The sequence below is a fragment of the Lepidochelys kempii genome, chromosome 10, assembly GCF_965140285.1.
Source record: "Lepidochelys kempii isolate rLepKem1 chromosome 10, rLepKem1.hap1, whole genome shotgun sequence".
NCBI lineage: Eukaryota > Metazoa > Chordata > Testudines > Cheloniidae > Lepidochelys > Lepidochelys kempii.
In genome coordinates this window covers 55,725,797-55,750,309 of record NC_136389.1, presented here as the reverse complement: position 1 = coordinate 55,750,309, position 24,513 = coordinate 55,725,797, and the positions used below count along the sequence as shown (strand labels likewise).

The 24,513-nt window shown below is 39.4% G+C and overlaps 1 protein-coding gene across 5 annotated transcripts in view; it reads left to right on the top strand.

Annotated features, from left to right (window-relative positions):
• ENTREP2 (endosomal transmembrane epsin interactor 2) overlaps window positions 1-24,513 on the top strand; it is a 388,263-nt gene that overhangs the window by 241,608 nt on the left and 122,142 nt on the right. For 2 of the 5 annotated variants that reach the window (XM_073303687.1, XM_073303681.1), the window contains exon 3: window positions 9,912-10,022. The exons of the other annotated variants lie outside the window; for them this stretch is intronic. In XM_073303687.1, the coding sequence (XP_073159788.1) occupies window positions 9,912-10,022 (111 nt within the window). The remainder of the gene's footprint in view (window positions 1-9,911; window positions 10,023-24,513) is intronic. 5 annotated transcript variants of the gene reach the window in all.

Genomic DNA, 24,513 nt, shown 5'->3' with positions numbered 1-24,513 from the left:
TTATTTTGTAGGGGGCAGGGGCAACCTGCGGAAGAATCCATTTGAAAGGTTAACTAAACTATGAGAGAGGTAAAGACCCACAAGTTATCTTTCACCTAGGAAGAAAAGGGCTACCCTGTACTTCCATGAAAGATCCTGACTGAGATACAGTCAGCCATGCTGGAGAAAGAGTAATTGGTGAGAGAAACCATATTAAACAAAGTCTGTACCTTGCTAGATTAAGTTTTAGGCTTTTAGATAAGTGTCTTTCACTGTTATTTGCTTGTAACCCTTCTTTCTTTTATTTGGAATCACTTAACGCATGCCCTGTTGTTAATAAACTTGTTTTATTTTAATCTAAATCAATCTAGTGCTGTATTTGAACTGAAGTGATTGTTAACTCCAGTTAATGTGGCAAGCTGCTGGGTATTGGCTTGGAGCAAACAATCCTCTTATTCCTCTGAATGGTCCGGGAGAGGGCTAGACTTTGCAGAGCACACAGTTTTGGGAAAATATGGGAGTTGAGGGTGTTTTGACATCACATAGATGTTAATAACCAAGGCAGGTAGATACCAGTGTGCGGCTGGGGTGTAAAAAGCAGGCTGCTGGAATCAGAGTGCTGAGTCAGAGCTGCTTAACAGACAGACACTACATGCTCGTCTGCTGGCTCTGTGTGTCCAGGGTTACAGGGCACGTGGTAGCACAGCTCCTCACTGGTCTGAATTGCCCCCCAGAATGTGACACCCAAAGTAAAGCTGCATGGTCCATTCAGTGCACTGGACAGATCTGCTCTTGGGATGAATCAGAGTTGTGTAATGAAGGAGTCTGTTGTCTGTATGACCCCTGCCTCGTTAGTTTCGAAGTTGAAATGTGAGTAATGAATGAGGTGGGACTGCAAGAAGAGAAGGGATGGTCTTGTGGTTAGGGATCTGAATGTCAGCCCGGACACTTGGATTCTGTCTCTGCCTATGAGTTGCTATGTGATGTTAGGGAAGTCACTTACACCAAACTTTTCATAGATGGCCACTCCTTCAAGAACAAGGAGACCAAATTAAAGGTTGCATAGGCAATATTCATTCTGACTTTACCTTTCTTGAGAGTGGTTGACTTTGCAACCTTTTAATCCTTTCTAATCCTTAACTTTGCATTTCCTAATTTCTATAGCATCCTTAGCTAACATTAAGTTAAGGCTTTTTGTTCATTAATTTAGATAAATATCAAACTTAGAGCCAGACCTGCAAATCCAACTTAGAGCAAATCGTTGCCTTATATTAACATTAGGGAGGTGGTGGAATATCCTTCTTTAGAGGTTTTTAAGGTCAGGCTTGATAAAGCCCTGGCTGGGATGATTTAGTTGGGGACTGGTCCTGCTTTGAGCAGGGTGTTGGACTAGATGACCTCCTGAGGTCCCTTCCAAACCTGATATTCTATGATTCTATGAACACTATCTGGATTTAATAAACTGGAGTTAAATCACTTTTTTGTTTCTCTATTTGGAAAAGTGCAGGATGTATTTTTGCTGAACTCTCATTTATATAGCCAGTTTGAAGAATTTAAATAATTCTTAGTAGAAGATGAATATGACTTCAGGGAAGTTGACACAATTCTAGTTTACTTCCATATGTAGGGTTTTCAGGAACCATTAGCCATTTGTATACACAATACTTCCATGTGCATCCAGAAGAATATACATTGTACAAGAATTTATTGCATTGTCTTTTAATTCAAGGTAATTTGTAGACATGGTTCCTAACTGATTCCTATCAAGAGGTGCTGCTGTTTAACTGGAAGAAATTAGCAATCTTCTCTTAGGGGAAAAAATCAGCCAGCCAAAAATTTGAAAAGAAATACACAAGAGTTATTTATAGCTTTAATAAAAAAGGAATAAAACTCAGAATATATGGTGGAATAATTAAATTGTTACTAGACAGAATGTCTTGCAAAAATTTAATGAAGTGTACAAATGGCTCTTTACATTACTCAGAATTATGACCAGAGAGCTCTGATACTTATTAAGAGACACAAGATCACCATTTATTGGCACAGCATCATACATCAGATCAGTCCCTCCATTCTGTAATTGTTCAGTGTATCTCAGAACTGAACTATGTTTTTCATAAATAGTGCTCTACAGAGTCATAGAAATGTTGGTCTGAAAGAGATCTTGAGAGGTCATCTAGTTCATCTCCCTGCACTGATCCATTCTGGCTCTTTGTCAGAACTGCACACACTTCTTTATTTAATTCAACATGTTAGCAAATTATAGATAGCACAGGGTTTGTGACTTTTACACATATTTGCAATACATTGGATCAACTGTTTAGTTATTGTTGGAGGCCTGAAATGATCCAGCTACTTTGCTCTAATTAGGACACACATGTCTGACCCTGTTTTATTGCTTATAGGTAAAGTAATGCTCTAAAGGACTACTGCAGATTTGATTGTCATAATTTATTTCTTCTTACCATTGCTTTTCTCGTTATAGATAAGTTATTATATAGACTCAAAATTTACCTAATGTAAGTCAGGTTTATTTTTCAGTTTATAAATCTCTGAGAGATGTGAGTTTGGTGAAATTGCATGCAGAGTTACTTAAGTGAGCAGTCTTAGTACAAAACTCTGATTATTCCCTAGGTTTGAGTCTTCAACATATTTATGGTTAATAGATCTTCTGCTAACAATCCACAAAAACTAATGCTGTCAGAGAAGGGGAGGTGCGAGGGAAAGTAGTAAAGATGACTTGCCATAAAGCAGTGTGTAATGCCTCTCTCTAATGTCAGCCATCTTGATGGAGCTATGAATGTGTATTATTGGTGTGAAACCTGACATCAGCCATAATGTACCGATAATACAAGGTAACCTCCTGGAACAGGCTTATTATAGGACTCTTGCATCCAGTAGCAGATATTTTTCTATGACAACATTTTAACTTGCAGTATAATAATTTATTACTTTTACAAGTTTTGAGGAAGCATTTTTATTGTTCTGTGGTTGAATAGTATCTGCATTTAGTATCCAAACTGAAGAATATTTGTGAACCACAACATGTCAGTACTGTGTATACGCTTATGTAGAATTCCAGAATGCAACATTTTATTAGGAGAGGAACATCCTTTATATTTCGGTTCTTTAGTCATCCGCTTTGCTGTGAATATTTTAAAAGCTGCTATTTGGGTTAGGGCTCTAAGTGTTGTTTCATAGTATAGATGCAGATTAAAGGGAGAGACGGGACTGCTGCCTACCTTTCCACTACAACCATTAGGGTTTGGTGGGAAATTACAGGGGCAACCCTAAGTGTTCAAAAATCATAACTCAGCTCCTCAAAAGGCATGAGATTGTCTAAAGACCATGATTTTTTAAAAAAATAAAATAAATTTGGGGTTTTTTTTCTTTTTTGGTGGGGGGTGCACTTAGATCATGCTTTCAAGCTTTTTTCCTGTAACCATGAAGCTTAGTAACTGTCTAATTTTAAATGGAATTCTCACATAATCACATGATTCCAGGAGCTGCATCTTTCAGAAAAACACCAAATATCACAAGGCTTGCAATAAATAGCAAAATGTGGCAACACGGCTGCAAATTGCAGCTGCTTCCCTGAAATAGCGGTCCTACTTGCAAAGTGACAGTTTGCTGCATGCACTGCTGTTTAAGTGGATTCAGTTGGCCCAGCGGGTGAAGGATTCTCTGCTCCCCGTTTACATAATAGAAGGGCAGGATGGAAATACTTCCTCAGTTCCCCCATCTCTAAGAGAAGAGAGAAGAAAACAACTCAACCTTTCCAGCACCCTCTTTACATAGACTGAGTGGAAGGGAAATGGAATGAGAAAAGAGTGTGGGAAACTGGTTGGGATGGAATGGAGACATTAGGGTTAGGATAGAGGATGGGAAAGAGCTTGATATTGTGGCTAGTACAGAGGAACAAGATATAGGGAAATGGAGAGCCAAGAATGAAGACAAAGTAGGGAAAAATGTAGGAAGGTCTTGGATGAGGTGAAGTCATCTGCTAAAAAAGGGTGTCTAAAGGTGTTAAAGAGTTTTGGAGGCTCATACATTTTACTGGACCCTGCTTCTGGTTAGCCTTTATCCATCCCTGCTCTTAAATTACTTCTCTTTTTCTCCTTTAGTGTAGAAATTACACTGTAAACAGCATTTTTACAACTTGCTGTGGTGTGATCTCTTTATTTGCCTATATTATTGATAGGTTCTTGGTTTCACAATTTGAGTGTGGAGAGTTGGAAGGTATGTGTGTGACTGTAGATTAGTACAATAAAGAACATCATGTTTGATTGCTCACAACTGTTCCTGCAAAGATTCGCTAAAATAAGATAAATCTGAATAATAATGAGTATTTTTGGTTTCTGCACCTTTTCACTGAAGTGCCTCCCCTGTGTTGCTCTCTATCAGGATTCAGTTTCTGTCAGTTTCTACTGAATATTTATTATTCTCCAGCTGTACAAAACCACCTTCTTTCCTGATCTCTGCACAGACACAGTTTAGAAACCGTGTCAGACTTTGTTTCTTTCCAGGCTTGTAAATGTTTTTATTACAGTACTTTTTTCCAAGTTATCTGCTTGCCTAAATCCAGAAATTCAGTCGTCCAGTAGAGGATTACAGTAACTTGATTCTTTTGTCCCTCTCCTCTTGTTAACCTTCCTACATTCTGCTTTGTATAGAGGAGTACTTGTAAGATGGAGTCCAGTCTATCAGCTTATGCCATATGCTATCAATAACATTATTGCTAACCAGTGTGCTATATTTCTATAGCCTGCCCAATACATTGCAAGGACTATCAAACTATGCAGTTTCAGATGAAGCTTTTATTATTTTTTTCCTAATTTATACATGCATCCAGTATGCATACTCTTACAAAACTTTTTGAAAGAGGTTTGAGTGATTCACAGACAATAAAGCATTTGATACAATTCCACATCGGAAATTTTTAGTTAAATTGGAGAAGATGGGGATTAGTATGAGAATTGAAAGATGGATAAGGAATTGATTAAAGGGACAACTAAAATGGGTCATACTGAAAGGTGAACTGTCAGACTGGAGGGAGGTTACTTGTGGAGTTCCTCACAGATCGGTCTTGAAACCAATCTTATTTAACATTTTTATTACTATCCTTGGCACAAAAAATGAGTGTGTGCTAATAAAATTTGTGGATGACGCAAAGTTGGGAGGAATAGCCAATTTGGAGGAGGACCGGAATAGCATACAAGATCTGGATGACCTTGTGAACTGGAGTAATGGAAATGGGATGAAATTTAATAGTGCAAAGTGCAAGGTCATGCATTTAGGGGTTAACAACAAGAATTTTTGCTATAAGATGGGGACTTAACAGTTGAGAGTGACAGAGGAGAAGAAAGACCTGGATGTATTGGTTGATCACAGGATGACTATGAGCCATCAATGTGATATGCCTGTGAAAAAGGCTAATGCAATACTAGGATGCATCAGGCTAGATATTTCCAATAGAGACAGCAAACTATTAGTACTATTATACAAGGCATTGTTGTGACATTATCTGGGATATCGTGTGCAATTCCAGTCTCCCATGTTTAAGAAAGGAAGCAGAGAAGGGCTACTAGGATGATCCAAGGAATGGAAAACCTACCTTATTAAGGGAGACTCAATGAGCTTGGCTTGTTTAGCCTAGCCAAAGTAAGGATGAGGGGAAATATCATTGCTCTCTATAAATACATCAGAGGGATAAATACAAGGGAGCGAGAGGAGTTATTTAAGTTAAGCACCAATGTGGACACAAGAATAAATGGCTATAAAGTGCCCATCAACAAGTTTTAGGCATTATTATTATTAGGCAAAGGTTTCTAATAATCAGAGGAGTGAAGTTCTGGAACAGCCTTCCTAGGGGAGCATTGGGGGCAAAAAATCTAACTGGCTTCAAGACTGAGCTTGATAACTTTGTGGAGGGGATGGTATGACAGGACTGCCTATAATGGCATGTGGCCCATCGGCAACTGCCTCTAGCAAAAATCCCCAATGTCTGTAGATAGGACATTAGATGGGGAGGGCTCTGATCTACTACAGAGAATTCTTTCCCAGGTATCTGCTTAGCGGGTCTTGCCCACATGCTCAGGGTCTCACTGATCGCCATATTTGGGGTCAAGAAGGAATTTTCCCCCGCATCAGATTGGCAGAGACCCTGGGGTTTTTTTTGCGTTCCCTATAGCATGGGATATGGGTCACTCGCAGGTTTAAACTAGTGTAAATTCTGAATTCTCTGTAACTTGAAGTCTTTAAACCATGATTTCAGGACTTCAGTAACTGAGTCAGAAGTTAGGGGTCTATTTCAGGAGTGGATGAAGTTCTGTGGCCTGCAATGTGCAGGAGGTCAGACTAGATCAGCGATTCTCAATCCGTGGGCCACATGACGTCCAATTAACACACAGCTGCAACCCAACTTTGTGCTAAAGGATCCCAGGCCATGCAGCAGGATCTGGGTTCCCGGCTGCCCAGCCCAGCGCAGCGGAGGTTTGGGGCTGCCAGCTGGTCCCGCGGGGTTGGGCGTATGCGTGGCCAGGTCAAGGGTCAGATCTGCCACACGGCAGGGTCCAGGGTCGGATCTGCCACACAGTCCAGGGTTCCTGCCACTTGGCCTCCCTACCCAGGGCTCCACTCTGTGGAGGGGTCTCTGGGCAGGACTTGCTGGGCATAGGAGAGAGGGGAGGGGAGTGCACTGTGGTTCTCAACCTGCGGCCCACAATGATAAATAGGTTGAGAACCACTGGACTAGATGATCATGATAGCCTCTTCTGACCTTAAAGTCTACGTGTATATGAGAAACAACTCTATATGGCAGTGAAATTCTGGATAGCTTTCCCTTTGCCCTTTGATTTCATGCTGTTACTGTTGTTTTGAAGATTTCTAGGGATACATTAATTAAGAACCAAAATATAAATGCGTACATGTTTTCCAGTATTGTTGCAGGTACCAAAGTCTTTTAATTTTGTTATCCTTTCAAGTCAGAAGTTATGTAAATTGTGAATGACCCTACCCCTTTCTGAATAACAGTCAGAGTAATTGCATAATAAAATAAAGTTATCTATCTATCTAAATGCAAAGGCTTTGTTGTCAATATTACCCCGGAGGAAATCACAGGTTAAAATAATGTTTTTCAGTTAAGCAATTAAAGGCAGTAAAAGCAATTTGTCACATCAGACTGACTGTTGGAAAGGAGCTTGTTTTGCGAGCTCTAGTGAGCGTTTCTACAGGTGCAAGAGTAGTTCAGGTGAGACACCAGGGGGAACTTTATATACCCAATAACAGCTAGAGGGAGAGTGCCAGTAGAGTGTGGATTGACTTCTGCCCCTGCAAGGTGGTGAGAAAAGATACTTGGCTCTTTAGTTAGAATGGTTTAAGGAAACTAACTTGCAGACCTACTCTACAAATACTCAGATACAGTGTACATTTTTATGAGCTCATGTCTTTGCTTTGTATCATATCGGGGGACAGTCATTAAAGGAAGGCCTTTAGTTTGGTTTGTCCTTTGTCACTGGAAGGTTTATGCTTCAGTGGTCTTGATGATGGCAGTGTAGCAGATGGAGTGGTTATCTGAGGACAAGAAGTTGACAACAATACAGAACATCAAACTGGTATGAGGAGACATGGTAAACTGGAAGATGTGTTCAACATGACCCCAACCGCAAAATCATGTAACCCTTTGAATACAAGAGGCAGAATCCTGGTACAGGATAACATCTTGAACTGTGACATGTTAATATAATTGTTAAATATAGGCTTCTCATCAAAGTTAATTAGCTTTAGTGGAACCATTTTGGAGCTGTAGTAACTTTTGAGTAGGGTATGCAAATCCCACACTGGGTAAAACTGGGTTACTGAGCTAATGTGGGCTGAGTTGGTCCTGCTCCAGCACATCTGTGAGAGATATCAGACCCTGGTGGGGAGTGTTCTTTGACAACTCCAAAAGGAGTGTATTGCCTGGGTTCGGCCAGAGGGCTGAGCCTCTTAAGCCTGTACTGGTGTGGTCGAACACCTGGATGTTGCAGAACAAAAAAGCCGTGTCAGTGTAAAGGCCCAGCCCAGGGCTCAGGGGACACAATGGGGAAGGAACACAGTGGCAGTACCGGAGTAGCATTCTGTCTACACAGAAAATGGGCATCATTTTGGTCTATTGCTATTAAACCAGCTAAGTGGGAATAGCCATAAATTGGTTGTACTTCCCACTAACTCCTGATTGGTTTTAAGGCTTTTGGAACTGGTAATATCAAAACATTATAGTTACTTCATTAAGTTCTGTAGTATGTTGTAGTAGTATTGTATCCCATGCTGAGCAGTTGGAAAGGTTACTGACTCAGGTGAAAGGGGTAATATTACAGCTATTACTCAGTATTAAGCCGTCATAGCCCTCTAGTGTAATGCACTAAACCTACCTTTTATTATTTCTTTTTAACTACTGTACAGAGAACTCCACTGCCTGGGCCCAGATGATTCTGATTTCTCTTTATTCACTCTCCTAATAGCCCTTGTGTTGTACCACATTTGCTTATACTTACTTGAACAACCTCCAGGAACTCATTTTCTGGGGTAAATTTTAATGTGGTCCATGGGAAATTAGACACACTCCTATTCACAAAGATGCTGTATAACTAACTCCCTCTGCACTGCACCACTATGAAATTACCTTTCTATGTCTGCATATATCTACACATATAAGTTGAACTTAACCTTAGAAACTCTTGGGCCATTTTTCTATAGACCTATAGGAGTTACCTGAATAAAACTATATTTAGGCGTCAAACATATGAAAATGTTTAGCCTTAAAGCATCTTTGTCTGTTTCCTCATATCTAAAGACTGGACAATGATAGTTGCCTACTTCATGGCATTGTGGGGAAGCTTCCTTCACTGTTTGTTGAACACTTTTGTGGTCATCTGTTAGAAGTACAAAATGATGTGATGGTGATGGTTCCTATTGCTTGTTGAGATATTGTCCTTAACGTCCTTTTTAAATTTCTCTATCCTTAGTTTTCATATCTCTTCAGTAAATAATGGGATGGATGCATTACACACTATGCACATCGCTTTTGATCTTGGGACATCAGCTGTTCTTCTTTGAGTAGATGTAGCCATACATTCCACTGAAGTATATGTGTGCCTAGCACACCAGAGCTGGAGAGATTTGCCTAGCAGTACCTGCAGAGGGGCGGTGCTCAGACCGTGTGGCCATAGCCCCTCCCTGGCTATGTGAAGCAGTGCTGGCCCCACTCTCCCTCCCTTCTTACCACCCAGGGCTGGAATCGGAGCTCTGAGATCTCAACTTCACAACCTGTCAACTAGTTTAGGTTTTTTCTCTTGTTGTATATAGTTAATGGTACACTTTGTGTTAGGGTAGTGTTTATTTTTATACACACTATAATATTTTAATTTGGTGATTATTGTTTATCTTGCTTATAACGAGCCAGGGATTACATAAAAGGTAGAATGGTATCTAATGTTATACATTAATATGTAACATAAAATCACATATTAACAAATAGGCTTCTTTATGTTAGAAATAGCAACTTAGATTACTAACACTAAAATGGATTTGCTTTTCACTATTATTGCTGTTTGTTTATCATCCGTTTAATTTTCAGGGTCTCAGTTCTTAATATTTGGGTTGCAAATGGAATTTTGGGGTGAGCAAATGGAAGATCAAGTGGAAGGACTTAAAGAATTTAAAGGAAAATAAATGGCAGTCAAGACTAGTGTCGGCATTGCCTTTCTTATGGTATGAAGCCCAGGACCTTGTAAGACTGAAAAATGTTTCATGTTGGTCTTTAAAACATATAAAATGTTGCCATCCATGTGATTATTTGACAAGATGGAAGCACTTCAAAGGCTAAATTAATTTTTCCCCTTTGCCTTTTGCAGTGAATAATCAATGGACTGTTTGGTTGGTTTTTTTTCCAGATAACCTTTTTCATGCTACTGTCTGCAGTGTGTGTAATGTTGAACTTGGCTGGTTCTATTCTCTCATGTCAGAATGCTCAGCTGGTAAACTCCCTGGAAGGCTGTCAGTTGGTGAGTAATGAAAAACAAATATTTTAATAAGGGCAAAGGCTTTTCTTTTTCGGTAATCATAAAATTATCAGTTTAATTCCTGTCATTGCATGTGTCTGTTATTTGATGCTGCCTTTAAGTCTAAAAACATAGAATCATAGAATATCAGGGTTGGAAGGGACCTCAGGAGGTCATCTAGTCCAACCCCCTGCTCAAAGCAGGACCAGATTATTATTAAAACATGATTATTTTGTTGGAAGAAACTTTAGAGTAAAAGTGCTATAGTCTTTATAAGATATTGTTTCCTCAAAACATAAGTTGTTACATTAGAAATGTGTGCTTATACTGCAGTAATATAAGGGAGACACCATACACAATGGGTGAAATCTTGGTCTCAGTATAGTCAAAACTGTTGACTTCAGCAGGACCAAACTTGCATCCAATCTCTCCTTCTCTAGCCAATGGTGTTTCATGGGAATGCTGTTAATTATGTTTCAGTATCTGTGCAATAATATTTTAATTACCAACTTTACTACTGCAGTCTGATTTTAAAAAAGCTTCCAATGTAAATACATTACCCATGGATCTAGTCTGATAACATAGAGAATCATAAAAATATTAACATATCAAGGCTGTATACTGTGACTTAATAAACTCATATGGTGTGCATGTATACATTAGATTACTGTATGCTAACCCTTCAATGGGGAAAAAAGTATAGATCAACTGTAAGAATATTTGTGACAACACTAATAAGGTATTAAAAAATATATGGAGCTAAATTAATCCCAGAAGTAAACCCACTGATTTAAAGAATTTTAAGAATTTAAAGATGGGGGGAAATAACACAACTTTTGTCATGAATGTGATGGTTCTTGGTGTATCCAGGACTATGTCAGATTATTACCCCGGTCTCTAGAGAGAAGGGGTCTTCCTTGTCGTAGCTGTGTGTCAGCTCCCTAATTCCACCAGCATTTTAGTCACTCAAACACTCTCCTCTGGGCTGTGCCACCACTAACTTCACCTTGCAGGTTAACAATAGGTACACCCCAATCCCCGAGTCCCTGTGGATTGTTCCCCCGTTATGTTTGCCCTGACACTGGCTACTCACAGAAGTTCTAGATCCTTTGCATCCAAAAGTGAAGTGTACCTCAATTTACCAGTTTTACCATAAAACACTGCTCCTCACAGGTCATGTTTTCTAGACTTAATCCTTTTTGTTGCTCTTCTCTTGACTTTCTCCAATTTGTCCACATCTTTCCTGAAATGTGGTGCCCAGAACTGGACACAATACTCCAGTTGAGGCCTAATCAGCACAGAGTAGAACGGGAGAATTACTTCTCGTGTCTTGCTTACAACACTCCTGCTGTTACATCCCAGAATGATGTTTGCTTTTTTTGCAACATTGTTGCACTGTTCACTCATATTTAGCTTGTGATCCACTGTGACCACCAGATCCATTTCTGCAGTACTCCTTCCTAGGCAGTCATTTCCCATTTTGTATGTGCGCAACTGATTGTTCCTTCCTAAGTGGAGTACTTTGCATTTGTCCTTGTTGAATTCCATCCTATTTACTTCAGACTATTTCTCGAATTTGTCCAGATCATTTTTAATTTTAAACCTATCCTGCAAAGCACTTGCAACTCCTCCCAGCTTGGTATCATCCACAAACCTTATAAGTGTACTCTCTATGCCATTATTAGAGCCCTGTGTGGATACAAATGTATACCCGCGGATGCAGGTGTCTGCATATATAAATTGGTGTCTGTGGAACTGCTGGGCTCTCCCGGGAACCACAGCTACAAAAGGAACAGAATGTGGGGCCGCCACTCCCAGGAGCCAGCACCCCGCATTGGCAGCTCCTCCGGCATGGCTATACCGTCCTAGCACCGCCCCCAGTCCCGCCCCACTCCTTTCCATGCGGCTATCTGCGTCTCCTGTCTGGGGGCTTGAACACTAGAGCACGACCAGGGATAGCTGTCGGTGAGCCTGTAGCAAAATCCTTTTAAAGACAATCATGTTGATGACTCCTGTGTTAGTCACCTCAGGGAGGTGTCAAACATTCCAATAAGCTGCCTTGGTGTGTCCTTGACATCTCTAAGTAGTTACAGTTACATACCCAAAATGTAAGTCACATTATTCAAAATGGTGGTTACAATGTCAGGTGAAGGTCATAATTTGATACGGACTTGTACGCACATATACTATTTTTGGAAGCAAGGGTGAAGTGCAAAGTGGAGGAAAATATTGGAGAGGAGCAACATGGACTTAGGAAAGGAAGGAGTACTATGGATGCAGTATTTGCAATGAGACAGAAGTCTGAAAGATTGATACACGGAAAGAGTAATTGCTTTGTGGATTTATTGATCCTGAGAAAGCATATGACTTGGTTCAACAGGTGTTGGTGTTTGGAGTATTCAGATGAATGAGAGGGTTAAGCATGTAAGTCTTCAGGATCAGGGACTAAAGCGTTGTCTAAGGTAATTGGCAAGGTTTTAAACTACTGTAATGGTGACCTGTAGGTCATTATTTTGGAAATGACAGTTCACTGTAAAGAGTATCTTCTGTCTAGAGAGACTTCTATGTAGACAGCTATGCATTGACCAGTATGTGGTAGTCCATATTTTCAAGTAACAGAATCTTGGCACATCGCTAGAGTAGGACAGTATTTAAGAAAAGGACAGAATGTGGTCAACGAAAGGAAAAATAAATAATTTATACCTCTTTTGGTCAGATAAGCTACTCTTCATCTGTTGCCGGTTAACCACCTCTTGAGGTTGCAGTGAAACTTTCTTAAGGGCCCCTGGAGTAGTTAGAAATGTTGTACTGTTTACTATATATAAAATACTGCACAATATAAAATTGTGTTTAAAACTGCTAAATTATTGATGTTTTTCGATTGACCACAGTAATAAATTCATGAACACACACAATAACTGAGGGGTTTGGTAATGCTTACACCTGAATGACTTGTATGACTTCAAACTTTGTCAGTAGTAACAAACTGTTCTTATAATTTGACAGCTGTTCAGTGACCTATATGAACAGAATTAATGGTATAAGTCCATTCTCTGGTGGAGAGAGAGTCTTACTATGAAAACAATGCAGTTGGCACAAAATGTTCACAGTCTTTGCCAAGAGGATTGAATGGGAATGGAAACTGAACAGCTGTCTTACCAAAAAAGGTGGATTCTTGTATGCAATGCTATGTTAAATGTTAATACTTAGCGGGAACGAGTATGGTAGGTTGAAAAAATGAAAAATTAATCATTAACTTTTTTCCCCTTATGGTAAAGTTTAGACAGGTAATGGGTTATCATCAACACTGTGAGCAGATGTTGCACGTAAAAAAAAGTTCTTTGATACGGAGCTAACATTCTGCATATGCCATGAAGAATGTGTGTATCAAAACTTTGAAGTCCTGTTTTCAAAAGTGGCTTAAGCACTTGAAAATTTTACTATCTGGGGGAGGTGGAAAAAAAGATAAACATAGCTATTTTCAGTATTTACTTAAAAAAAATTATCTGTGGAAAAAAATAACTTTGTGTTGCTTTTACCCGCTTAACCCTAAACCTGGAAGCCCTTGACATAAGGAATTGCATTTTAGGTCTCTAGCTGACATTTTAGGAATATTATTCCCCTGAAAAAATTATTTCTCTTGTGCTGTAAGGTCTGTTTGAGTTTAGCTTTTCAGTTTTTCTGTATTAATCATTTTAATCTAAAGCTGTTCCTATTTCTGCATTTTCTATTTTCCGTTTATCTGTTTTCCTTTTATTAACTAATGAATTCATTTCCCATTACTTTTACCCCCAAATCCCCAAACTAAGTAAAAGAGTTAGTTTTAAATGAATAGTGTTCACTAGTGCCTTAACTACAATCAGAGGTGCATTTCTTCAACACCTTCCAAAAGACTGAGCGAATCTTTTTATGTTCTAGCTATTTAAACCAGACGACAAAACCTTAAATTATTTGCCTCTTTTTGCATTTTAATAAAATGTTCCGTTTTCAGCTGTGGACTTGCAAATATTTTTTAAATGAATTATCAATAAAAAAGACGACTGTCAGAAAATATTAATAGTTTTACAGCTCTAGGGTTGCTTCACCTGAAATATCAACTAAAGTTCAGAGGCACAAAAATATGATACAAATGAAAGCTTGAGAGAAAAACATTATTAGTATCCTTGTAAAGAGTTGGTTTGACCCCATCTGCAGAAGAAAAATCTACCACAGGGGTTTAGGGGAGGAAATCCCCATGAGACTTCCCCCTTGCACTTAATCCCTTTGGAGCACAAACTCTGGGCCCTGCAGATGCGTCACTATCGATAGCTCCATTGGATTCTCTCTGTGCCTAGCGGCCTGTAGAACCATAGGAGATACGTCTCTCCTTAAGTATCTCCTGGGGAGATATTATTTTCCTGGGAATCTGCTTAGCCCTAGCCTGCTCATGGTTGCTGTCCAGTCTCTACCCATGCTTACAGCATGACCCAAGCACCCACAAAGCACTTCCAAGGTGACTGAATGAGGCTGTGCAGCTATCAAAATACCCTCTTCCCCACCCCTCTCCCCCAGTTGATTCAGCATATAGGTATACAGGTATATGTTTGTTTACATTTATATATACACATATATATATTGTGTATAAAAATTTCCACAGAAAACAAGTTAACTTAGAGTTCACATTGCTTACATATATATATTTCTTCACAACAGCACCAATACTCGCAATCAAGCGAATGATCAATTAAGGTATCTTGCCTGGAAGTTGGCCATTGTTTTGGATATGCGTTAGCTTTCTCAACTGCACAGAGACACTGTTGCCCTTCCTAATACACACACACATTCAATAATATGATCATCAATTTATGAATCAAAGAAATGAAAATCACACTACAAGATACAATATTAATTCTGACCTTCCTGTTACATTATTGAATCATTTAATGAGAATTATAATCTTAAAATTACAGAGTCTTATCTCCTCTCCCTACTCCAGTGTAAACTGCATGCATAGATGAGGGTTATCAGGGAGACAGTCTTAACATCTCTGTGTACCGTATACCAGATTGAATACAAAGTTGATTGCACTTAGATATTTCTTACCTTTTACAAGCTTCTACTATATATTTACTTTATGACTTTAAAAAGATTAGATTAGCTATTCAATTACTCCTACAGTTGCACTGACAGGTCATAAAGTAGTAAGAAGTTAAGGGAGGGGGAACACATCCTCCTAGTTTCCCAGTAGTTGCATTTATAATCCCCATTCGTTCAACAGACTCACTCCAGTTCCGTTTGGCGCCTCCCACCATACTATGTGATTGAGCAATTTTTCTCCCTTAACCATAATATTCAGAATAATAACACAGAAGACAATGCTAATTATTTAACCACCAATTTAAAACACAACTTAGTGCTGATTCTTGATAACTAGATGTGGTTGAAAATTTTCATATTTGGACATTTTTTGACAAAAAGGGGAAAATGGGAAAAAATCCATTTTTTTATCAGTTGTAATTGTCAAGTCTTAGCATCAAGCCATGCCTCATTTAAAGGAAGAAAATCTAATTGGCAGAGACTCTCCTTTCCCCTAAGTACTCTGAGGATTGTTTGATGGCCTTTAATAAAACAGAGCTCAGCTGTTGTTCTGGTGATCCATTCTGGTGCTGTACCTGCCTATAGCTATCTTTCTTTCTGCAGTGACCTCATTTCCTTGCCTGCAAATTACATGACGGTATCATCATACACCTTCAGTGCATACTGAGTCTTGGATGTTATTTGGCATTATGGCTCACACTTCATACACGTTCTTTCACTTTCAACTTAGAAATGCAGTGCTGTCTTTCAGTAGTTGTTGCAGGTGATGAATAGCCATACTCATGATACAGTTGCCAAAGAATGTATAATTCCATATCAGTCGTGTATTTTTCTTGCTATGACTTCGGTATCATTTGCCACTCGTCTCTCTCTCTTTAGCACCAAGTGCATTTGGAGAATGTTATGTATGTACTTTATACACTCAAAACAAAACACAATTCTCTTCACATAGCTTTAATCTAATTCTGTGGCTGACTCGTGATTTTATAACTATATGTAGGTTCTGTACTCTGAGTCAGAATAAAAACGTGGACACAGAATGTGACAAATATGTGAACTGCATTTATTTTAACAAATAATTTGCAGCTAAGCATCATTAGACCCAATCCTCCATACCTTGCATATCTGTTTCTCTGGTTTAACTTTGCTTGGTAAGTTTCAGGAATTTGATATCCCAGGCATAGGGACTCATTTTGAAACAACATTGTTTATGCTTTTTAGGAGGGCATATTGTAAATTAGGGTGCTTTGTGCCATGATTGGCATTCTGTATTATGATTCAGGGAGCAAAATTAAATTGAAGCACAGCTGAGTGTTGAGCTCTGAGAGCCTCCAACAGCAAACTAGACAGTCAGCGATCAATTAGATCATATGTACCATTGAAAAGAAATTAAAGCAAATTTGTTTTAAACAAACAATGATTATTATTAAAATGGGGTAGGCTTGGTGGTAGTGAACTTTGTTAATAATAAATTTAGAACTAAGTTTGTGTTTTTTAATTGTAAATATAATCTCAAAGAGAGAGGCAGTTCTCAACCAGCAGTCCGGTGCCCCCTGCAGGTTTCAGGAGATACGCCAAAATAAACCACGGAGGAGGACCAGTGTTAGACTTTCTGGGACCCAGGGCGGAAAGCCCAAGCCCTGCTGCCTAGGGCTGAAAGCCAAAGCCCAAGCAAGTTAGCTTTGCACGACCCCTATGGTGTGGGGCCCTGGGCAGTTGACCTGCTTGCTACCCTCTTATGCTGGCCCTGGCTTTTAATTTACTGGATATGCAGAGAAACAGTTGTTATGGCACAGGTGGGCTGGGGAATTTTTACAGCATATTGTGGGGGCATCAGAAAGAAAAAGATTGAGAATCCCTGATTTATCCTTCATTGAGGGGAGATGTTCCTTCTTGCCAATGTGACTGTTGTTGGAGATATAACTTATGATACTAAGAGTTTTAATTTGTGTTGCCAGGGCCACTTTTGAAACCTGATTATACCTTTATGACTTGCTCTGCACCTCCTGTGAGGGCCTGTATGCATTCACCACTCCCATGGAATTTGGTGGGACTTGAGAGCATTGAGTCCCTTCCATGATCGCCCCTAAGATTTCTGTTTACATTATCACTTAAGGTCACTAGCACACAATGTGTGAAGTTGCATAACTATATAACTTAGACTTTTGTGAAGGCAAGGATCACATCACCCTATACAATGGCTTTTGGATCCGGAGGGCATATAGAGGTGAGCAAAATATCCAACAGGATGTAGCTTCATAACTTGGAAATACACACATTCAGAATTAGTGAGGCTGATGACTTACTAGATAAGTTTATCTAGTAAAGTAAATTGACATCAGCCCCATTTTCTAGTTCTATAAAAAAAGAAACTTAGGTTTTATTCACATTTAGAGATGAAATGCTATTTTTTATTTTAATCTAAAATGAGTTTTTATTAAAGATTAATAAGTAGCATCTAGAGTCAGTGTTCCTCTTGTGTTTAACTTTTTCAAGAGCAATAAAATTAAGAATCTCTTATCTGTTACCTTCATCAACAGTGATTTCCTTTGTCCATGTTACCTATATTTTAAATAATAAGTGGCTTATGCAAGCGGTATCATTTTGTTTTGAAAGTGAAATACAAAAATATCAGTCATTCAGTAACTAATGCTTGTGAAATGGTTCAAATTATACCTCTCATTTCCGACTGAACCTGGCAGAAATGAGAAATACAAGTTTTCAGCCTAATGAGTATTTTAAAGGGAGGAAATGGAGGTAGCTCCAAAGTAGAAGCTTGCTTTCCCATCCCAGATTTTTACTTTTAACTTCTAGCATCTTTTCTTTGAATAGCTCTATCTATTAAAATAATTACATTTTAATGTTGCTAACAGTTATTCCTGGTTTATAGAAACTGGTGCTTTTTGTACTTTTGCAGAATTAGGGCTAAAAAATTAATAGCATTATTTGAGTAAACAATTAAAAGTGTTACAGCATTAGAAAGATTGTGCCTGAATATATCAATAAGAATTCAGTATGATAGATTGGCAGCAAAATCCAGCAGTACTGACATACTTTATCGATTTTGAGGCTCTCTCTTGGGACTTCATGCCCAGCAGGCAGGTGCTTAAGAGCCTGGAAGGAAAGACATGCTATGTATTATTCTGGCTAGGTCAATAGTACTATTAGCAGGTTCCAAAGGAAGGTATTTCTACCATTCCTTAGCTGGCAGGATTGTTAGTATGACACAAGATCTTTGATGGGGGAAAGAATATAAAGCGCAATAAAGGAATCTTTTGAGATACTATAAGAACTTCGTAAAATCCACTAATGTGGAGGGAAAATCCAAATGATTTGAGAGAACAGAAATTGATGGAAAAGGCATTTCTTTAAATGCTAGTCTTTCTGCAACTACTTGGAATGGCTATTAAAATTCAGAGCCTTTTTGAAGCTCACAGTCTTTAATATGAAACTTAGCTTGGGCTAAATGCTCTGTGACTGAGGACATATCGGCTTTGAAAAAATATCAAGAACATCTTACAAACTGGAAAATGAGTTACACATAGATCATGAGGGCCAAGAAGTTTTTTTAAAAAAAATTCATGTTGTGTATAACAAAATATTTTGTTAAAAATAATTATTTTCAAATTCTGAGATTAAATTTATTTTAAAGTGCCCTTACTTGGCTGCATATTCTCTCCATGGTTTCATCCCAAGTAAAAACAAATGGAAGTGAATGTATCTTGTTTCAGGTTCAGCTGAACTGGGAAGAAAACAGTCTTTTCAATTTTTAAAATACAAGCTGCTAAGCACCCTTGAAAGTTTAAAACTCCTCAGCTAGAGCAGGGAAATAATACAGCTCCTTTCTAATGTCTGCCCCGAGGGCTATGAGCTAACCCTGCACAATACCTAAGGGGGGTGAGGGAGGGAGGGAAGGAGGGTTGTGTTGTGTTGTGGCGGAGAGTTGGGGGATGTTTTGTTTTTAGGGTCAAACTAAAATAGGTAGACTGGGAGAAGGATAATATAATAAAATTAGTTATGATGGTGTATGTAATTTAAAACCATTATAATTTCAATTTCCTGTTAAAAATCTGTAATCCAGAAAAAAATACAGCCAAAAAACTATTATTTCCAAATGAGAAAAATACACACAGTAGACTGGATAACTCTGGGCATGTCTACATGGGGATTCTGAAAAAAGTTAAAAAGATGAATTGATTAAAGCTGTGAAGTTAATGTGCATAAATTAAACTGCATTAAATTGTGTGTGGATACTCTCATTCAGAAGTAAAGTGGCTTCAGTTCACTGAAGTTTAATCCTTCTTTGAGTTTAACTTTTCTGGGTGTCCCTGTGTAGACAGACCCTCACTGGATTGAAAATGGGATTCAGAGTCTTGGCCACAGGTTCAAATTCAGATAAGGTGACCAGACAGCAAATGTGAAAAATCGGGACAGGGGTGGAGGGTAATAGGAGCCTATATAAGAAAAAGACCCAAAAATTGGGACTGTCCCTATAAAATCGGGTCATCTGGTCACCCTAAATCCAGACTATGTTAGCAGTGAATGAGTGTTATTGTCAACTGGCAGCCATTGGGTGACCTATTTGAAATGAATAAATCCCAGTGAATCCACAGCACAAAAAAGCACCATCACAATTGTAATTAATTGGCATGTTAGCAGAATCTCTGCAGAGGCCCAAGATTGAAAGTGTACGCCAGGGGTCGGCAACCTTTCAGAAGTGGTGTGCCAAGTCTTCATTTATTCACAGTAATTTAATGTTTTGTGTGCCAGTAATACATTTTAATGCTTTTAGAAGGTCTCTCTCTATAAGTCTATATTATATAACTAAACTATTATTGTATATAAAGTAAATATGGTTTTTAAAATGTTTAAGCTTCATTTAAAATTAAATTAAAATGCAGATTTTATCAGTTTAGTGTGATCCTTGCCCTCGTTTTTCCTTGCTGAGTTTTCCAAGGTCCCTAGGCCAGCAGTGGGCTGAGCGGGGCCAGCGGCCGGGACCCTGGCTGGCAGGGGGCTGGCGGATGGAATCCCAGCAGAGTGCCACTGAAAATCAGCTTGCGTGCTGCAGGTTGCCTACCCCTGGTGTACACAGACTTAAATAATTTCTCTACCCTCCAAGTCAAAGTTGAAGCACACTGATAGAGTACCATGGGGCAATTTGCACTGCTCCTGACTGTGTTGTACCTGTTCTGTGGATAAACAGAGGACCTCAGAGTCCAAAGTTGTGAATTTGATGCCTTCACAAGCACTAAATTGACTAAGCTCTCTACCTCCTGCCCACCTAAAGGGGAAAAATAATAGGTGAGAAAGGCGGGCATTAAGTGAAAGATTTCAATTTACACTGCAGATTTCTCTTTATGATCGGCTGAATCTAAATACTTCAAATATTCCGATATTCAGGAATGTTTGGATCCAGGGTCTTTGTTAGCCACATTACAGAGCAATGATGTTTAGATCCTGGGGTTCATCTCCACTATGAATGGAGTCTCTGTCATTGTGATTAGGTCATGTCTGGTCTGCAGGGGCCTGTTGAAACATAAAATCTCAATTCCATGGACTAGCTGTGTTTTGCAGTTACATGACATTTCATTTGGAAGTTTCATTGTAAGTTTGGACATTTCTAATTCCTTGATTGTTAGTGTTGCCTGAATATGGACTGAAGGATCAGGCCCTAAGTGAAAAGCTTTTTTCGCTTGATGTCACACTGCCTTGACTGTTCGGGGGCAAAAGATGGTAAATAATAGTCCTGTATTCAGATCTCTGTGCAATATCCAGTGCTTGTAATTTTTTTTCTTTAATGGGAAACATTTATTACAGTGTGACAGGGGACAGATCACTTGATGGTTACCTGTTCTGTTCAAGAGAATGTGGATAAAAATAACAAACAAGTCCATAAGCACATAGACTCTATAAATATTGAAGAAATGTAAATGTAAATAAAGAAAGCTGATGTTGCTCAATCTCAAGAGTAAGTCTGTAAATCTGAATTCTCCTTTGTACAATGCCGTTCCTGCCTGGATGTGATCAGAGCCAGATCTGTATAGTAGGCTATAACCCAATGCACTCCTAAATAGCATAACCTCTCCTGCAGGAGAGGCTTCTATAAATAGAGTGCCCTCAATTGGCTGTTCTTCCCACACCGAGAACTGCTCCTGATGAAGAGGTTGTCCAGAAACTGGAAGATTGTAAATCAATAGCAAGAAAAAGGGAATGGGGACTTAAAGACCAAATAGATCCATGAGATAGCAAAGCTACAGCTAGTGTACATCTTATTTTGATACAGATTAACATTGTTTTTCTCATTCATATAGATTCATATCAAGTGTGTGTGTGTGTGTGTATATGTATGTGTATATGTGTATATATATATATATATATATATATATATATATATATATATATATATATATATATATATATATATATATATATATATATATATATATATATATATATATAAAAATGAGAGTTGGTCCCTAGTTAGAAAAAATCCACACAGCTGGGAGAAGAAAGGGAGAAATATTTAGTATTTCCAAGTCCCTTTTCCCCATCTATTGCGTGTATATACACTCCAGACCTGGAGATTAAACAACATGTATCCTATATTTCCTGGACAGCCATATAAGACAGAATGTTTAATACCATATAACCTGATCCTTTAAAAAAGGGTCTGTACCCTACAAAATATGTGAACTGTCCATTGCTAAGCATTAACCCTCAGGTTTAAGCTTGTCAGCACACAAATTAATGTTTTTAACCCCTGGAATTTCAGAATCTTTCTGTTCTAACACGAGAGAAAAAAATTATTCTCCTTTTTTGTTATATGATGTAAAATATACAATAAAACAGAAAATATGGACTATTCATAAGAACAGCCCTACTGGGTCAGACCAAAGGTCCATCTAGCCCAGTATCCTGTCTTCTGATAAAAGAAAAGGATTACTTGTGGCACCTTAGAGACTAACCAATTTATTTGAGCATGAGCTTTCGTGAGCTACAGCTCACTTCATCAGATGTTTACCGTGGAAACTGCAGCAGACTTTATATACACACAGAAATCATGAAACAATACCTCCTCCCACCCCACTGTCCTGCTGGTAATAGCTGATAGTGGCCAGTGCCAGGTGCCCCAGAGGGAATGAACAGAACAGGTAACCATCAAGTGATCTGTCCCCTGTCACTCATTCCCAGCTTCTGGCAAACAGAGGCTAGGGACACCATTCGTGCCCATCCTGGCTAATAGCCATTGATGGACCTATCCTCCATGAATTTATCTAGTTCTTTTTGAACGCTGTTATGGTCTTGGCCTTCACAACATCCTCTGGCAAGGAGTTCCCCAGATTGACTGTGCATTGTGTGAAGAGGTACAGTACTTCCTTTTATTTGTTTTAAACCTGCTGCCTGTTAATTTCATTTGGTGACCGCTAGTTCGTGTGTTATGAGAAGTAGTAAACAACACTTCCTTATCTACTTTCTCTATGCCAGTCATGATTTTATAGACCTCAATGATATCTTCCTTTAGCCATCTCTTTTTCAAGTTGAAAAGTCCCAGTCTTATTAATCTCTCCTCATACAGAAACCGTTCCATAACCCTAATCATTTTTGTTGCCCTTTTCTGAACCTTTTCCAAGTCCAATATATCCTTTTTGAGATGGGATGACCACATCTGCACACAGTATTCAAGATGTGGGTGTACCATGGATTTATACAGAGGAAACATGATATTTTCTGTCCTATTATCTATCCCTTTCTTAATTATTCCCAGCATTCTGTTCACTTTTTGACTGCCGCTGCACATTGATTGGATGTTTTCAGAGAACTATCCACAATGACTCCAAGATCTCTTTCTTGAGTGGTAACAGCTAATTTAGACCCCATCATTTTATATGTATTGTTGGGATTATGCTTTCCAATGTGCATTACTTTGCATTTATCAACGTTAAGTTTCATCTGCCATTTTTTTGCCTCGTCACCCCGTTTTGAGAGAGCCTTTTGTAGCTCTTTGCAGTCTCCCTGGGTCTTAACTATCTTTAGTAATTTTGTGTCATCTGCAAATTTTGCCACCTCACTGTTTACCCCTTCCACATCATTTATGAATATATTAAATAGGACTGGTCCCAGAACAGACCCCTGGGGGACATCACTATTTACCTCTCTCCATTCTGAAAACTGACCATTTATACCTACCCTTTGTTTCCTATCTTTTAACCAGTTACCAATCCACGAGAGCACCTTCCCTCTTATCCCATGGCAGCTTACTTTGTGTAAGAGCCTTTGGTGAGGGACCTTGTCAAAGGCTCTCTCAAAATCTAAGTACAATATATCCACTGGATCTCCTTGGTCCACGTGCTTGTTGACTCCCTCAAAGAATCCTAGTAGACTGGTGAGGCATGATTTCCCTTTACTAAAACCATGTTGACTCTTCCTCAACAAACATCTATATGTCTGACAATATTGTTCTTTATTATAATTTCAACCAGTTTGCCCGGTACTAAAGTCAGGCTTACAGGTCTGTAACTGCCAGGATCACTTCTGGAGCCTTTTTTAAAAGTTGGCATCACATTAGCTATCTTTCAGTCATCTGGTACAGAAGCTAGTTCCTTCAGAACTCTTGGGTGAATACCATCTGGTCCTGGGGACTTATTGCTGTTTAATTTATCAATTTGTTCTAAAACCTCCTTGTAGCAGAGTGAAGCCTCACCGGCATGGCACCTCCTGCTGGTTGTCTGGGAATTAGCTCTTTTCCAGCAATTGAAGCACCCTCTGCTGGCCAGTGATTCACCTGCCTCAGGCCCTCATGTCCCTCCTGGACCCCAGTGCCCTTATTTTAGGGTGCTGCCCCACAGCAGTGCCCCCACGCTCTGGGTCTCCCCTCCCAGGGGAACCCCCAACGCTCTATACCCACCTTGCCTCAGTGGCTATGGCCAGTCATCACCTATCCCTCTCTCACTGGGGCAAACTGCAGTCTGTAATGGCCACTCATCATTGGCAGGGGGGTCGGACCAACTGCCCCTGCCTAGCCCCAGGCTGCACCTCTGCAACCCCAGTACCTTCTTCGGCCTTTAGCAAGGCCCGCAGCCTGGGGATTTGTAGGCTGTAGCTCTCCAGTTCCCTTTGCCCTTCCCCAGAACTGCTCCACTTCAGGTACTTTGCTCCCAGACAGCTAGGCCTTCCCACTCCAGGGCTAGAGTCAGACTCCTCCAGCCCTTGGCCCCCCAGCCCTCTTGTCAGGGCAAGCTGAGCCCTGATTGAGCTTGCCACAACTGTAGTCAGTTACCCCCTCAGCTGCTCTCACTCCTCATCCCAGCCACAGCCCTCTCCAGGGCTGCTTTTAACCCCTGCCTACTGCAGTGGGGGCAGTTTCTCCGCAGTAGCCTTATTGTCCTTGAGTGCTCCTTTAGCACCTCGATCTCCA